The sequence below is a fragment of the Anomaloglossus baeobatrachus genome, chromosome 11, assembly GCF_048569485.1.
Source record: "Anomaloglossus baeobatrachus isolate aAnoBae1 chromosome 11, aAnoBae1.hap1, whole genome shotgun sequence".
In the NCBI taxonomy this organism is placed as follows: Eukaryota; Metazoa; Chordata; class Amphibia; order Anura; family Aromobatidae; genus Anomaloglossus; species Anomaloglossus baeobatrachus.
This window is the reverse complement of record NC_134363.1, coordinates 138,646,895-138,663,965: the sequence shown is the minus strand read 5'-3', so window position 1 is coordinate 138,663,965 and position 17,071 is coordinate 138,646,895. Positions and strand designations below refer to the sequence as shown.

Genomic DNA, 17,071 nt, shown 5'->3' with positions numbered 1-17,071 from the left:
TGTCATGCAAATAACGTTCCAATACTGTGAATTGACAAAAGTCCAATAGCCACGTATAGGATGCCACTAGGTACACTGAGTGTTTGCTAGTATAATGGCTTCGTTATAATTAGTTGGAGTGTGCAACGCAGGCAGATGCGCTCTGCAAATGTCTTGGCACTAGTGGGACTATAGCAAAGTCCAATAGCCACGTATAGGATGCCACTAGGTACACTGAGTGTTTGCTAGTAAAATTGCTTAGTTTAAAAAAGTTGTAGTGTGCAATGCAGGCAGACGTGCTCTGCAAATGTCTTTGCACTAGTGGGACTATAGCAAAGTCCAATAGCCACGTATAGGATGCCACTAGGTACACTGAGTGTTTGCTAGTAAAATTGCTTAGTTTAAAAAACTTGGAGTGTGCAATGCAGGCAGATGTGCTCTGCTAATGTCTTTGCACTAGTGGGACTATAGCAAAGTCCAATAGCCACGTTTAGGATGCCACTAGGTACACTGAGTGTTTGCTAGTAAAATTGATTAGTTTAAAAAAGTTGTAGTGTGCAATGCAGGCAGACGTGCTCTGCAAATGTCTTTGCACTAGTGGGACTATAGCAAAGTCCAATAGCCACATATAGGATGCCACTAGGTACACTGAGTGTTTGCTAGTAAAATTGCTTAGTTTAAAAAAGTTGTAGTGTGCAATGCAGGCAGACGTGCTCTGCAAATGTCTTTGCACTAGTGGGACTATAGCAAAGTCCAATAGCCACGTATAGGATGCCACTAGGTACACTGAGTGTTTGCTAGTAAAATTGCTTAGTTTAAAAAACTTGGAGTGTGCAATGCAGGCAGATGCGCTCTGCTAATGTCTTTGCACTAGTGGGACTATAGCAAAGTCCAATAGCCACGTATAGGATGCCACTAGGTACACTGAGTGTTTGCTAGTATAATGGCTTAGTTAGAATGAGTTGGAGTGTGCAGAGGACAGGAGGGTACAGTGGCAGGATTGTGGTGCTCTGGGTAGAGGAATGGAAGCCTGCCTTTCTATTCCCTCCTAATGGTGAAATGCAGGGAGGAAATCCCTGACCTGGGCTACACAGATGCTGTTGCTGTTTGCAGGACCTGTCACCTATGGCTCTCTGACCCTGCCGCTTTGAGCCCTTAAAAGGACTGCTAGAATGTGCTCTCCCTAAGCTGTCTAACGCTGTGTATGCAGCGCATACAGCTGTATCGGCTATAGGACTCAGGAGGACGGAGCTGCGACACTGATGTCTGACACCAAAGACGCAGAAGGCAGATAATGGCGTTCGTGAAGAAAATGTCCGGTTTTATAATGCAGGGACATGTGACATGCAGATCCTATCACACATGCCGTTGCTTCTCTGGCTCAAAGTCCACTTAGGTGTGTGTGTGTCTGTGATTGGCTGACATGCTGGCCCGCCCCACAAGACGCGCGCGCTTAGGGAAGGAAGACAAGAAAAAAAAAAAAAAAATGGCGATCGCCATTATAGAAACAGCAGTGATCTGAAGGCGCTGTTCACGCACACTATACACTGAAATGTGATAATAGTTTGATTCACAGAGTGACTTACACTATTACAGCAGAAACCAAGCTAGGATTTAGCTGTTTTTTGGCTGCTAGAACCGTTCTCGAACGTTTCTAGAACTATCGAGCTTTTGCAAAAAGCTCGAGTTCTAGTTCGATCTAGAACATGCCCCAAAATCACTCGAGCCGCGAACTGGAGAACCACGAACCGCGCTCAACTCTACTGATGAGCAATTTAGATTGTGAGCCCCAATAGGGGCAGTGTTTCTGATGTATGTAAAAGCGCTATGGAACTAATGGCGCTGTATAAGTGAATAAATATTATTATATTAGTATTGTATTCTGTAGTGGATGGGCAACCAATGTAATGACTGGCACAAGGTGGAGGCATCTGTGGAGCTGCTGGAGAGATATATGACCCTGGCTGCTGCATTCAGTATGGAATGGAAAGGAGAAATTTGGTTAGAGGGAAACCAATCAGCAAGTGTTGTAATAGTCCAGATGAGAATGAATAAGAGCAACATTAACAATTTTAGCAGCTTCCAACTTGAGAAAAGGTTGGATTCTGGAGATGCTTTTAAGATGCAGGTGACATGAGCGAGTGAGTGATTGGATATAGGGAATAAAGGAAAGTTTTTTTGTCAAATATAGTTTTTGAAATATTGGGTATAGGTTGGTTAGTAGAGGATGGAAACACGAGAGGTTCAGTTTTGGAGACATTCAGTTTTAAATTGAGGCAGGACATAGTGTAAGGGGTGCTTTACGCGCTGCGACATCGCTGCCGATATATCATCGGGGTCACGTCGTTAGTGACGCACATCCGGCGTCGTTAGCGACATCGCAGCGTGTGACACCAAGGAGCGACGAACAACGAGCACAAAAACGTGAAAAATCGTTGCTCGTTGATACGTCGTTTATTTCCATAATATCGTTGCTGCTGCAGGTACGATGTTGTTTGTCATTCCTGCGGAAGCACACATCGCTATGTGTGACGCCGCTGGAACGACGAACATCTCCTTACCTACGTCTACCGGAAAAGGAGGGAGGTGGGTGGGAAGGATCACTGAGATGTATCCCCATACAAAAAAGAAAAAAGTTATATTGGCAAAAAAAGAAAAGAGAAAATCTAAATCGTGTACAACATCAATATATATCATCTAAATCTTTTTATATATTGATGTTGTACACGATTTAGATTTTCTCTTTTCTTTTTTTGCCAATATAACTTTTTTCTTTTTTGTATGGGGATACATCTCAGTGATCCTTCGATGTATGATTTGTAAAGGTGGTTTTTGTATATTTGTGGTAAGGGTATATAGGACATCACAACTTACAACGTGGCATCCTTTCCCGCTCATTTTTTTCTTTTGAGGGATGTCCCCATGACGTCATTATGATTATATATTGTATGTGTTGTCCGACCTGGACAGATTGGATGTTATTTCTATTCCTGGTGGTCCTGATGAAGGGGGCAGAGGCTCGAGAAACGCGTCGACCTGAATAACAATAAAGTGACACTGATCTGAACATCTGCTGAAGTGATCTATTGGCGCGGCATTGAACACCTCTCTCCTTTGCTTTCTGTTATCTACAGATATGATGTTGTTTGTCGTTCCTGCAGCACCACACATCGCTGTATGTGACACCGCAGAAACGACGAACATCTCCTTACCTGCGTCCACCGGCAATGTGGAAGGAAGGAGGTGGGCGGGATGTTACGCCCCGCTCATCTCCGCCCCTCCGCTTCTATTGGCCGGCCTCTTAGTGACGTCGCTATGATGCCAAACGCACCTCCCCCTTGAGTGAGGGATTGTTCGGCAGTCACAGCGACGTCGCTGACAAGGTATGTGCGTGTGACGCTGCCGTAGCGATAATGTTTGCTACGGCAGCGAGCATCAAATGTCGCACGTACAACGGGGGGCGGGTGCTATCGCGCTCGACATCGCTAGCAAACGCTAGCGATGTCGCAGCTTGAAAAGCCAACTTTAGTGAGCTGTAAAAGGCCAAAAGAGGTTGTTAGGGTTAGGATAGGGTTAGGATGTCTAAATTATACTTGTAACTGTCTGCTGCCACTACCGGGGAATGATCTGCATACGACGGCCCGTGATCATAATCCTAATGATGGCTCCTAGTAATAGTGTCGGGAACATTGGGGAAAGCTGAAATGACCAAGCTGCAAAATCTTAACTATTCACAAATTTATGAAATCAAAAGACCCTCTGACCCCCCCCCCCCCCCCCGTTATAGGCGGATAGTAAATCTGAGTTGTCTGTAATCAGAGAGGGTGATGTAGAAGTGAGGAATAACAATCTTACATCCAAGATATTCTGTGATTTTTAGGTTCGGTGCTTTGAAGTCGATTCAGCAGTGGAAGATGAATACGAGGAGCTCGTCCGGACCATGCACAACGCACTCACAAATGTGGACTTCAATGGAAGTTACTTCGATAGGAGTGACGCAGAGGACGCCCGTCTTTGTACTGATGAGGGATGGTTTACGTGCCAAGTAAGACCCGTCTGCTGTTTAGAAGATTTCTTCTGGGGATGTAAATACAATAGGAATCAAGTTATCCCCTCTTACCTGTCCAATCCTGGAGATATTAGGCCGATGTGTGCAGGTTTATAGGAAAGGTGATAACTTACTGATTGGTGAGGGCCCGACCACTAGAACCTGCACCGATCGGCACAACTGGAAACCCTGCTAGGATGGAGCGCTGTGCACATGCCTGACCGTCACTCCACTCATTCCTTACGGGGCTATTGAGCCTTGACCTTAGCTTGTTCCAGTAGCCCCTATAGATAATGAATGGCACACATGCGTACGGTCACACCAGTCTAATGGGGTAAAGGTTCCCTGTTCTGCTGGTCAGTGCATGTCCCAGTGGTCAGACCCCACCGATAATATAAGTTATCAGCTCCCCTGTGTAGTCATTCCACCGGCAAACCCCTTAAACTGTTTGTGGTGGATGAGGGCAACAAGGCCATGAATCTACTCTGCTTTTTCGTGAAATCACCCAGTGCGAAATTTGTAAGCTTTGATTTATTTCCCCTATTGTACTGCTTCTGTGTCACTTATATCTGGATTTCTGTCTTGTAGGGCGCCTTTGACAAGAACGACTGCCGTTCCAATCATTCCATCAATCCCTACAGTAACCGGGAGAGCAGAATTGTATTCAGTACATGGAACCTGGACCACGTGTAAGAACCGTTTGTGGAAAGATAGGATAACCGCGCCGGTTCACATCATCCGATCCCAATATATTATACCTCTATATCCATGCAACTCCTGAATGGTGGAACCAGGCACATTAATATAGATGTGTAATTAAACTCTTATTTAGGACATGAAGCAAATCATGTTACAGTTCTAAGCACCTTAACCCCATTCACCCTCGGGCGATTTTCGGTCTCTCCGGGAGGGGGGGGGTGTTTTGCTCCCCTTTTTCTGAGAGCCGTAACTTTTTTTTTTTATTTTTCTGTCAATCTTGCCATATAAAGGGCTTATTTTTTGCGGGACAAGTTGTACTTTTTAAATGAAACCATAAGTTTTACCATATAGTGTACTGGAAAACGGCAAAAAAATTCCAAGTGCAAATAAATTGTTTTTGGGATTGTTTATTCATTGTGTTCACAATATGGTAAAACTGATGTGTCGGTGTGATGCCTCAGGTTGGTACGAGTTCGTAGACCCCAAACATGTATAGGTTTACTTATATCTAAGGGGTTAAAAAAAATTGAAAAGTTTGTCCCCCAAAAAATGGCGCACTTCTTGCACCATTTTCCGTGATCCGTAGCGTTCTTATTTTTCGGGCTCTATGGGTCAGTGACAGCTTATTTTTTGTGTCTCGAGCTGATGTTTTTAACAGTACCATTTTTGCGCAGAAGTGCCGCATTGATCGCCTGTTATCGCGTTTTGCGCAAAATTCGCAGCGACCAAAAAGAAGGGAATTTTGTTTACTTACCGTAAATTCCTTTTCTTCTAGCTCTAATTGGGAGACCCAGACAATTGGGTGTATAGCTACTGCCTCCGGAGGCCACACAAAGTATTACACTTAAAAGTGTAAAGCCCCTCCCCTTCTGCCTATACACCCCCCGTGGGATCACGGGCTCCTCAGTTTTAGTGCAAAAGCAAGAAGGAGGAAAGCCAATAAACTGGTTTAAGCAAATTCAATCCGAAGAAATATCGGAGAACTGAAACCATTCAACATGAACAACATGTGTATACAAAAAAACAGGGGCGGGTGCTGGGTCTCCCAATTAGAGCTAGAAGAAAAGGAATTTACGGTAAGTAAACAAAATTCCCTTCTTCTTTGTCGCTCTATTGGGAGACCCAGACAATTGGGATGTCCAAAAGCAATCCCTGGGTGGGTAAATTAATACCTCATGTTAGGGCCGTAAAACAGCTCTTTCCTACATGGAGGCAATAGCCGCCTGAAGGACTCGTCTACCTAGGCTGGCGTCCGCCGAAGCGTAGGTATGCACTTGATAATGCTTGGTGAAAGTGTGCAGACTCGACCAGGTAGCTGCCTGGCACACCTGCTGAGCCGTAGCCTGGTGCCGTAATGCCCAAGACGCACCCACGGCTCTGGTAGAATGGGCCTTCAGCCCTGAAGGAACCGGAAGCCCAGCAGAACGGTAGGCTTCAAGAATTGGTTCCTTGATCCACCGAGCCAGGGTGGATTTGGAAGCTTGCAACCCTTTACGCTGACCAGCGACAAGGACAAAGAGTGCATCCGAGCGGCGCAGGGGCGCCGTGCGGGAAATGTAGACTCTGAGTGCTCTCACCAGATCCAACAAATGCAAATCCTTTTCACATTGATGAACTGGATAAGGACACAAAGAAGGTAAGGAGATATCCTGATTGAGATGAAAGGGGGATACCACCTTAGGGAGAAACTCCGGAATCGGGCGCAGAACCACCTTGTCCTGGTGAAACACCAGGAAGGGAGATTTGCATGACAGCGCCGCTAGCTCGGACACTCTCCGAAGAGACGTGACCGCTACTAGAAAAGTCACTTTCTGTGAAAGGCGAGAAAGGGAAACATCCCTCATAGGCTCGAAATGCGGCTTCTGGAGAGCAATTAGAACCCTGTTCAGATCCCAGGGCTCTAACGGCCGCTTGTAAGGAGGGACGATATGACAAACCCCTTGCAGGAACGTGCGTACCTGAGGAAGTCGTGCTATGCGCTTCTGAAAAAATACAGATAGCGCAGAGACTTGTCCCTTAAGGGAGCCGAGCGACAAACCTTTTTCCAATCCGGATTGCAGGAAGGAAAGAAAAGTAGGCAATGCAAATGGCCAGGGAGAAACTCCCTGAGCAGAGCACCAAGATAAGAATATCTTCCACGTCCTGTGGTAGATCTTGGCAGAGGTTAGTTTCCTAGCCTGTCTCATGGTGGTAATGACCACTTGAGATAATCCTGAAGACGCTAGGATCCAGGACTCAATGGCCACACAGTCAGGTTCAGGGCCGCAGAATTCAGATGGAAAAACGGCCCTTGAGACAGCAAGTCTGGCCGGTCTGGTAGTGCCCACGGCTGTCCTACCGTGAGATGCCACAGATCCGGGAACCACGACCTCCTTGGCCAGTCTGGAGCGACGAGGATGGCGCGGCGGCAGTCGGACCTGATCTTGCGTAGCACTCTGGGCAACAGCGCCAGAGGTGGGAACACATAAGGCAGCCGGAACTGCGACCAATCTTGAACTAAGGCGTCCGCCGCCAGAGCTCTGTGATCGTGAGACCGTGCCATGAAGGCCGGGACCTTGTTGTTGTGTCGCGACGCCATTAGGTCGACGTCCGGCATCCCCCAGCGGCGACAGATCTCCTGAAACACGTCCGGGTGAAGAGACCATTCCCCTGCGTCCATACCCTGGCGACTGAGGAAGTCTGCTTCCCAGTTTTCTACGCCCGGGATGTGAACTGCGGATATGGTGGATGCCGTGTCTTCCACCCACGTCAGAATCCGCCTAACTTCCTGGAAGGCCTGCCGACTGCGTGTCCCTCCTTGGTGGTTGATGTATGCCACCGCTGTGGAGTTGTCCGACTGAATTCGGATCTGCTTGCCTTCCAGCCACTGCTGGAAGGCTTGTAGGGCAAGATACACTGCTCTGATTTCCAGAACATTGATCTGAAGGGTGGACTCTCGCTGAGTCCACGTACCTTGAGCCCTGTGGTGGAGAAAAACTGCTCCCCACCCTGATAGACTCGCGTCTGTCGTGACTACCTCCCAGGCTGGGGGTAGGAAAGACTTTCCCTTTGACAATGAGGTGGGAAGAAGCCACCACCGAAGAGATTCCTTGGCCGCCTGAGAAAGGGAGACGTTCCTGTCGAGGGACGTCGACTTCCCGTCCCATTGGCGGAGAATGTCCCATTGTAGTGGACGCAGATGAATCTGCGCGAAAGGGACTGCCTCCATCGCTGCTACCATCTTCCCAAGGAAGTGCATGAGGCGCCTCAAGGGGTGCGACTGGCCTTGAAGGAGAGATTGCACCCCTGTCTGAAGTGAACGCTGTTTGTCCAGCGGAAGTTTCACTATCGCTTGGAGAGTATGAAACTCCATGCCAAGATATGTTAGCGATTGGGTCGGGGTTAGATTTGACTTTGAAAAGTTGATGATCCACCCGAAACTCTGGAGAGTCTCCAGCGCAACGTTCAGGCTGTGTCGGCATGCCTCTTGAGAGGGTGCCTTGACAAGTAGATCGTCCAAGTAAGGGATCACAGAGTGACCCTGAGAGTGCAGGACTGCCACTACTGCTGCCATGACCTTGGTGAAGACCCGTGGGGCTGTCGCCAGACCGAAAGGCAGGGCTACGAACTGAAGGTGTTCGTCTCTTATAACGAAGCGTAGAAAACGCTGGTGCTCTGGGGCAATCGGCACGTGGAGATAAGCATCCTTGATGTCTATTGATGCTAGGAAATCTCCTTGAGACATTGAGGCGATGACGGGGCGGAGGGATTCCATCCGGAACCGCCTGGTTTTCACGTGCTTGTTGAGCAGTTTTAGGTCCAGAACAGGACGGAAAGACCCGTCCTTTTTTGGCACCACAAACAAATTGGAGTAAAAACCGTGACCTTGCTCCTGAAGAGGGACAGGGATCACCACTCCTTCTGCCTTTAGAGAGCACACCGCCTGCAGAAGAGCATCGGCTCGGTCGGGAGGCGGAGAAGTTCTGAAGAATCGAGTCGGAGGACGAGAACTGAACTCTATCCTGTACCCGTGAGACAGAATGTCTCCCACCCAACGGTCTTTGACCTGTGGCAGCCAAATGTCGCCAAAGCGGGAGAGCCTGCCACCGACCGAGGATGCGGAGAGAGGAGGCCGAAAGTCATGAGGAAGCCGCCTTGGTAGCGGTTCCTCCGGCTGTCTTCTTTGGGCGTGAGTGAGCCCGCCAAGAATCTGAGCTCCTCTGATCCTTTTGAGTCCTTTTGGACGAGGAGAATTGGGACCTGCCCGAGCCTCGAAAGGACCGAAACCTCGACTGTCCCCTCCTCTGTTGGGGCTTGTTTGGGTTGTGCTGGGGTAAGGATGAATCCTTACCCTTGGACTGCTTAATGATTTCATCCAATCGCTCACCAAACAGTCGGTCGCCAGCAAAAGGCAAACTGGTTAAGCACTTTTTGGAAGCAGAATCTGCCTTCCATTCTCTTAACCACAGGGCTCTGCGTAAAACCACGGAGTTGGCGGACGCCATTGCCGTACGGCTCGTAGAGTCCAGGACAGCATTAATAGCGTAAGACGCAAATGCAGACATTTGAGAGGTTAAGGACGCCACTTGCGGAACAGATGTACGTGTGACCGTGTCAATCTGCGCAAGACCAGCTGAAATAGCTTGGAGTGCCCATACGGCTGCGAATGCTGGAGCAAACGACGCGCCGATAGCTTCATAGATGGATTTCAACCAGAGCTCCATCTGTCTGTCAGTGGCATCTTTAAGTGAAGCCCCATCTTCCACTGCAACTATGGATCTAGCCGCAAGCCTGGAGATAGGAGGATCCACCTTGGGACACTGGGTCCAGCCCTTGACCACGTCAGGTGGAAAGGGATAACGTGTATCCTTAAGACGTTTGGAGAAACGCTTATCTGGATAAGCGTGGTGTTTCTGGACTGCTTCTCTGAAGTCAGAGTGGTCCAGAAAGGTACTCAATTTACGCTTGGGATACCTGAAATGGAGTTTCTCCTGCTGTGAAGCTGACTCCTCCACTGGAGGATCTGAGGGAGAAATATCCAACATTTTATTGATGGACGCTATAAGATCATTCACCATGGCGTCACCATCAGGTGTATCCAGATTGAAAGCGGTCTCAGGATCAGAGTCCTGATCAGCTACCTCTGCCTCGTCATACAGAGAGTCCTCCTGCTGGGACCCTGACCAGTGTGATGAAGTCGAGGGTCGCTCATAGCGAGCTCGCTTAGGCTGTCTGGGACTGTCGTCCGTGTCAGAGCCTTCCCCCTGGGATGCATGGGACACCCCCGGAGCACGGGGTTGTTCCAACTGAGGGGGACCAGGGAATTCGACAGAGCCCCTGGTCTGAGTTACCGGTCTGGACTGCAAAGTTTCCAGAATCTTTGTCATAGTCACAGACAATCTATCGGCAAAAACTGCAAACTCCGTCCCCGTCACCTGGACAGTGTTCACAGGTGGTTCTCCCTGGGATAGCAGAGAACCCGGCTGAGCAAGTGCCACAGGGGCCGAACATTGCACACAATGGGGGTCAGTGGCACCAGCCGGTAGAATAGCCTCACATGCGGTACAAGCAGCATAGAAAGCCTGTGCCTTGGCACCCTTGCTTTTTGCGGACGACATGCTGTAGTCTCCTCTGACCAATCTAGGAGGGTATATAGCCAAGAATCAATAGCGACCGTACAGTGCAATGTATAGCATGCAAGCATAAAAACACAAATGTACACTACGGCACTAGTAGGGTCAGCACCACAGGTGCTGCTTACCGCCCGCTAAAACGCGGGTGTGTGGTCGCCAGAATCCCGTGTCTGTGTCTCCCAGAACTTGTCTCCCTTCTCCACTGCACACAGGAATGGCTGCCGGCGTCCTGTGAAGAGGGGCGGGCCGTGGGCGTGCCCCAGACAAAGTGCGGGAAACTGGCGTCCCACTGTGCCCAGTGAGGGGGCTGGAGTATGCAAGGCAGACTCCAGCCCTCGGCGCTGACGTTTTTGCACAGCGTCCCGCCCTTCCCCTGACTGGCAGGCCTGGGGGCGGGAAAGAACGAAACTAGGCCGCAAAAGCCGGGGACTCGATTTGTAATCGCGGCCGTCGTATAAGCACGGCCAGCGCGGAAGTCCCCGGCGCACCACAAGTCACAGCCGCGCCGCAGTGTAAAACTGCCAGCAGCGGCCGGCGCGGCAGTTCCTAACACATTAATTCACTCAGCAAAGCTGTAGTGAATAATAGCACAAGCGCGCAGCGCTACTGTCCCCGGCGCACTAGCACACCCAGCAATGCTGCAGTGTGCTGTGCGCAGTCTGTTCGGGGACACAGAGTACCTGTAAGGAGCAGGGCCCTGTCCCTGACGAAACTCAGCTCCATTCCAGCAGGTTCTCCGGGTCTGTGGATGGAGCCCGGCCTCAGTGCCTGGAGACCGGTAAGATCCCACTTCACCCAGAGCCCTAAGGGGGATGGGGAAGGAAAACAGCATGTGGGCTCCAGCCTCCGTACCCGCAATGGGTACCTCAACCTTAACAAACACCGCCGACAAAAGTGGGGTGAGAAGGGAGCATGCTGGGGGCCCTAGTAAGGGCCCTCTTTTCTTCCATCCGACATAGTCAGCAGCTGCTGCTGACTAAACAGTGGAGCTATGCGTGGATGTCTGACCTCCTTCGCACAAAGCTTGAAAACTGAGGAGCCCGTGATCCCACGGGGGGTGTATAGGCAGTAGGGGAGGGGCCTTACACTTTTAAGTGTAATACTTTGTGTGGCCTCCGGAGGCAGTAGCTATACACCCAATTGTCTGGGTCTCCCAATAGAGCGACAAAGAAATGTAATTTTGACATTTGGAATTTTTTTGCCACAACGCCGTGTACCGATAGGATTAATTGATTTCAGATTTTGATAGATCGGGCATTTCTGAACATGGCGATACCAAATCTGTGTATATTTTTTTTTTTTTATTTTTTTTTAACCCTTTCATTTTCAATTGGGCGAATGGGGGTTGATTTGAAATTTTAGGTTTCTTTATCGTTCCTTATGGGAGACCCAAACCATGGGTGTATAGCTTCTGCCTCCGGAGGACACACAAAGTACTACACTCAAACGTGTAGCTCCTCCCTCCGGGCTATATACACCCCCTGGATGACAATCTAACCAGTTCAATGCTTTGTGTTTCAGGAGGTACACACACTTGCATTCTCTGATATTTTTTTTTTTCATTTTTATTTTAATTTTAAAGATTTGGAAGAAAAGCGGGTCCAGTCTGGACTCCCGGCATGTCCCTTCATACCCCACTCTGTCGGCGGTGCTGTTAAGGTTGACTTATAAGGCTGGAGCCTTCACATGCCGCGCTCCTTCACATCCTCTGAGAGGCTCTGGGTTGAAGTGGGAGCCTCCACGGTCCTCTCTGCTTGCAGAAGACCGGTCTCCATCCGCAGCCCTGTCTGGTTCCTGCTGGAAGGAGCATTTACCCCCCTCTCCAGGGACATGGCCCTGCGTCTCAAAGCTAAGTATTGAGACGTTTTTCAGGGGTCCCGGGTATTTTTACTAGGGGGACAGTATGTGTTTTATCGTTACTGTAAATTCCGGCCGGTTCTGGGGGTTTCCCCTGAGAACCGCGCCGAAGGTGCCTGCTCGTCGGCCGCATTTTAAAATCTAGGCCCCGGCTTCAGTTTGGGCCTAGTTTCGGTTTCGGCTCCTCTGCATGTCATGCATACAGTATGCATAGCGTGGCACCGCCCACCGCTCGGCCAGCAGGGGAGGACACTCCTCTCTGGGGAGATGTTTCCTCCCCTGTATCTCTCCCTGGCCCTCCGTTTTCCCGCTCTTGGGCTAATACACGCCCCCTCCTCCTCCCAGCGCCATTTTCTCAGCGTTCTACACTGACGGCGCTGGATGCTGCAGCTGCTGCTGTTTAGGAAGGCTGACGCTTCACTGGGGCTTGGAGCTGTGGAATCCGGAGGGCACACAGAGAGCGGGCTGGTAAGCCACAACCTACGGTTGTGGGCTTTTATTACACTCTCAGGGCATTCTACAGGAGTGTATTCTTGCTGCAGAGCTGCCACCTCAGCAGCATGTCTGTCACCCGAAGCAAGGCTGCAAACATGTACGCTATATGCACTGCTTGTAAGCTCATTCTGCCAGAGCCAAGCACATACCCACATTGTGATGCCTGTGCTAATATGGTTGTGTCTCAGCCTGGAGCCTCCTCAGGGGTCCCTCTGGCTGCTCTGGCCCCGGTGGCTGAACCCCCGGCTTGGGTAGCTTCCTTTTCACAAGCTATTTCCCAGTCTTTTGCCGACTCCATGGGGCAGCTGTCCCGGACACTGCTGACCATGCATCAGCCCTCTTCTCAGGGTGCCTCTGCTGCTCCGAGCTCTGCAGAGCTCTCAGAGCATGTCCTAGGACCCCGTCCCCCTAAACGGAGACGCAGGGACCCTTCTCCTTCCTCGTCCCACGGCTCTGATTCACGAGCCGAGGTGCAGGGCGAGGAGGACTCGTTTACTGTGGGCTCAGACGCTACCTCTATGTACCCCATTGACTTGTCTGAGGGTGATGCGGATGTCAGTGACTTGATTGCGTCCATTAACTCCGTACTGAACCTCAACCCACAAGAGTCAGAGGAACAACCCTCTCTGGTAGAGGTGCACCAGTTTACCTCTCCTAAGAAAGCTAGGAGTATGTTTTTTAACCACTCCAGCTTTCACACCACTGTTACCAAGCCCAGGGCCTGTCCTGACAAACGTTTTCCGAAGCGTAGTTCAGATGACCGTTTTCCTTTTCCACCAGAGGTGGTTAAGGAATGGGCCCAGTCCCCAAAGGTAGACCCTCCGGTGTCCAGAATCTCAGCCCGCACAGTCGTAGCTGTGGCTGATGGCACTTCTCTTAAGGATCCCACTGACCGCCAGGTTGACCTTCTGGCCAAGTCTGTATATGAGGCGGCAGGAGCCTCGTTCTCCCCGTCTTTTGCGGCAGTGTGGGCTCTTAAGGCAGTCTCTGCCTCTCTGGCGGAGATGCATTCCCTCACCAGGGACTCTATTCCTGAGACGGATGCCTTAACTTCTCAAGCTTCGGCTTTTGCAGCCTACGCCATGTCTGCCATCCTGGAGGCTTCTCACCGCACGGCGGTGGCCTCCGCTAACTCCCTCGCGATCCGCAGGATCTTGTGGCTTCGAGAGTGGAAAGCAGACGCTTCCTCTAAGAAGTACCTTGCGAGTCTCCCTTTTGCTGGGTCCCGGCTGTTTGGGGAACAGCTGGATGACATAATTAAGGAAGCTACTGGCGGGAAGAGTACTTCCTTGCCACAAACTAAAGCCAAGAAACCTGTCCAGGGCAGGAACCAATCGAGGTTTCGTTCCTTTCGTTCCTCTAACTGGTCATCCTCTAAGCCCTCGACCTCGTCCACTACCGCAGCCAAGGATCATAAACCCAACTGGCGCGCAAAGCCGCGTCCTCAAAAGACCGGAGGAGCCGCTGCCACTAAGGCAGCCTCCTCTTGACTATCTGGCTGCGCCAGCAACGTCCTTGGTCGGTGGCAGGCTCTCCCACTTTGGCGACGTGTGGTTTCAACACGTCTCCGATCAGTGGGTGCGGGATATCATCTCCCACGGCTACAGGATAGAATTTTCTTCCAGCCCGCCAAACAGATTTTTTCTGTCCACCCCCCCCTGCTCCAAAGCCGCCGCCTTCTCTCAGGCCGTGGCATCCCTGCAGGCCAACGGTGTAATTGTTCCGGTTCCCGCCCGGGAACGGTTCAGCGGTTTCTACTTAAACCTCTTTCTAGTCCCCAAAAAGGACGGTTCCTTCCGGCCCATCCTGGATCTCAAGCTTCTCAACAAGCATGTTCAGGTGCGGCACTTTCGCATGGAATATCTGAGATCGGTCATTGCCTCAATGACCGAAGGAGATTTTCTGGCATCCATCGACATCAGAGATGCCTATCTGCATGTGCCTATTGCGGTTTCACACCAGCGTTGGCTACGCTTCGCAATCGGAAAGGAACATTTCCAATTCGTGGCTCTCCCCTTCGGCTTAGCCACGGCTCCTCGAGTATTCACCAAGGTCATGGCAGCAGTGGTTGCGGTCCTGCACCTCCAGGGGTTGGCAGTGATTCCTTACCTGGACGACCTTCTAGTCAAGGCCTCATCCAGTGCAGACTGCCAGCGGAGTGTCTCTCTCACTCTCGCCACGCTAGTTCAGTTCGGGTGGCTTGTCAACCTGCCCAAGTCCACTCTGACCCCGACCCAGGTGCTTTTGTACCTAGGGATGCAATTCGAGACTCTGCCGGCACTTGTCAAGTTGCCCTTAGTCAAACAGCAGTCCCTTCGTCTGGCGGTGCGCTCTCTGCTGAGGCACCGCCGTCATTCCATCAGACACCTCATGCAGGTGCTGGGTCAGATGGTGGCGTCAATGGAAGCGGTTCCCTTTGCCCAGTTCCATCTGCGTCCCCTGCAGCTGGACATTCTCCGCTGTTGGGACAAGCGGATCTCTTCCTTGCACAGGCTGGTGGCTCTGTCGTCACAGACCAGGAGCTCCCTTCAGTGGTGGCTTCGGCCCCGCTCTCTGTCACAGGGACGCTCCTTCCTGACTCCGTCCTGGGTGATCCTCACCACGGATGCCAGCCTCTCCGGTTGGGGAGCAGTATCTCTCCATCACCGAGCACAGGGCACTTGGACTCCGTCCGAATCAGCCCTCTCGATCAATGTGCTGGGGATCAGAGCTGTGTTTCTAGCTCTCCTAGCTTTTCACCACCTGTTGGCGGGCAGGCACATTCGAGTTCAGTCGGACAACGCGACAGCGGTTGCCTACATCAATCACCAGGGCGGGACTCACAGCCGTCTGGCGATGTTGGAGGTTCAACGAATCCTCCAGTGGACGGAGGACTCCAAGTCCACCATATCTGCAGTCCACATCCCAGGCGTGGAAAACTGGGAGGCCGATTACCTCAGCCGTCAAACCGTGGACAGCGGCGAGTGGGCCCTGCATCCGTCAGTGTTCAGATCAATCTGCCGCAAGTGGGGCACTCCGGAAGTGGATCTAATGGCATCCCGGCACAACAACAAGGTTCCGGTTTACGTGGCTCGCTCCCACGATCCTCAAGCCTTCGCAGCAGACGCACTGGTTCAAGATTGGTCTCAGTTCCGTCTGGCCTATGTGTTTCCCCCTCTGGCGCTCTTGCCCAGGGTTCTGCGCAAGATCAGAATGGAGGGCCGTCGAGTCATACTCATTGCTCCGGACTGGCCCAGGCGAGCTTGGTACCCAGACCTGCTCCGTCTGTCCGTAGAGGTGCCGTGGCATCTCCCGGACCGCCCAGACCTTCTCTCTCAAGGTCCGTTCTTCCGCCAGAATTCTGCGGCTCTCAGATTGACGGCGTGGCTCTTGAGTCCTGGATCCTGACGGCTTCAGGCATTCCCTCTGAGGTCATCTCCACCATGACTCAGGCTCGGAAGTCTTCTTCGGCCAAGATTTACCACAGGACTTGGAGGATTTTCCTGTCCTGGTGTCGCTCTTCCGACCATGCCCCTTGGCCGTTCTCCTTGCCGACCATCCTGTCTTTTCTACAGTCTGGTCTACAGCTAGGACTGTCCCTCAATTCCCTCAAGGGACAGGTGTCGGCTCTGTCGGTATTGTTCCAGCGGCGTATCGCCCGACTGGCCCAGGTGCGCACCTTCATGCAGGGCGCATCTCATATTATTCCTCCTTACCGGCGGCCCTTGGATCCCTGGGACCTTAATCTGGTCCTCACGGCCTTACAGAAACCCCCCTTTGAGCCTCTCAGGGAGGTTCCCTTGTTTAGACTTTCACAGAAAGTTGTTTTTCTAGTAGCCATAACTTCTCTCAGGAGAGTTTCTGATTTGGCTGCGCTCTCTTCGGAATCCCCCTTTTTGGTGTTTCACCAAGACAAGGTGGTTCTTCGTCCGACTCCGGACTTTCTCCCTAAGGTGGTGTCTCCTTTCCACCTTAACCAGGACATTTCATTGCCTTCTCTTTGTCCGGCCCCTGTGCATCGCTTTGAGAAGGCGTTGCACTCCTTAGATTTGGTGCGAGCGCTCCGAATCTATGTGTCACGCACCGCCGTTTTTAGGCGGTGCACCTCACTTTTTGTGCTAACCACTGGTCAGCGCAAGGGTCTCGCTGCTTCTAAACCGACCCTAGCTCGTTGGATCAGGTCGGCTATCACCGATGCCTACCAGTGTTCTCAGGTGCCTCCCCCGCCAGGGATTAAGGCGCACTCGACCAGAGCTGTCGGTGCCTCCTGGGCTTTCAGGCACCAGGCTACGGCTCAGCAGGTTTGTCAGGCTGCCACGTGGTCCAGTCTGCACACTTTTTCGAAGCACTACCAAGTGCATGCTCATGCTTCGGCAGATGCGAGCTTGGGCAGACGCATTCT

The 17,071-nt window shown here is 51.3% G+C and overlaps 1 protein-coding gene across 1 annotated transcript in view; it reads left to right on the top strand.

The window, feature by feature from the left end:
* The window catches only part of DFFB (DNA fragmentation factor subunit beta), a 63,074-nt gene that overhangs the window by 32,948 nt on the left and 13,055 nt on the right, over window positions 1–17,071 (top strand). The window contains exons 5-6 of the mRNA XM_075329294.1: window positions 3,860–4,024; window positions 4,616–4,716. Of these exons, the coding sequence (XP_075185409.1) occupies window positions 3,860–4,024; window positions 4,616–4,716 (266 nt within the window). The remainder of the gene's footprint in view (window positions 1–3,859; window positions 4,025–4,615; window positions 4,717–17,071) is intronic.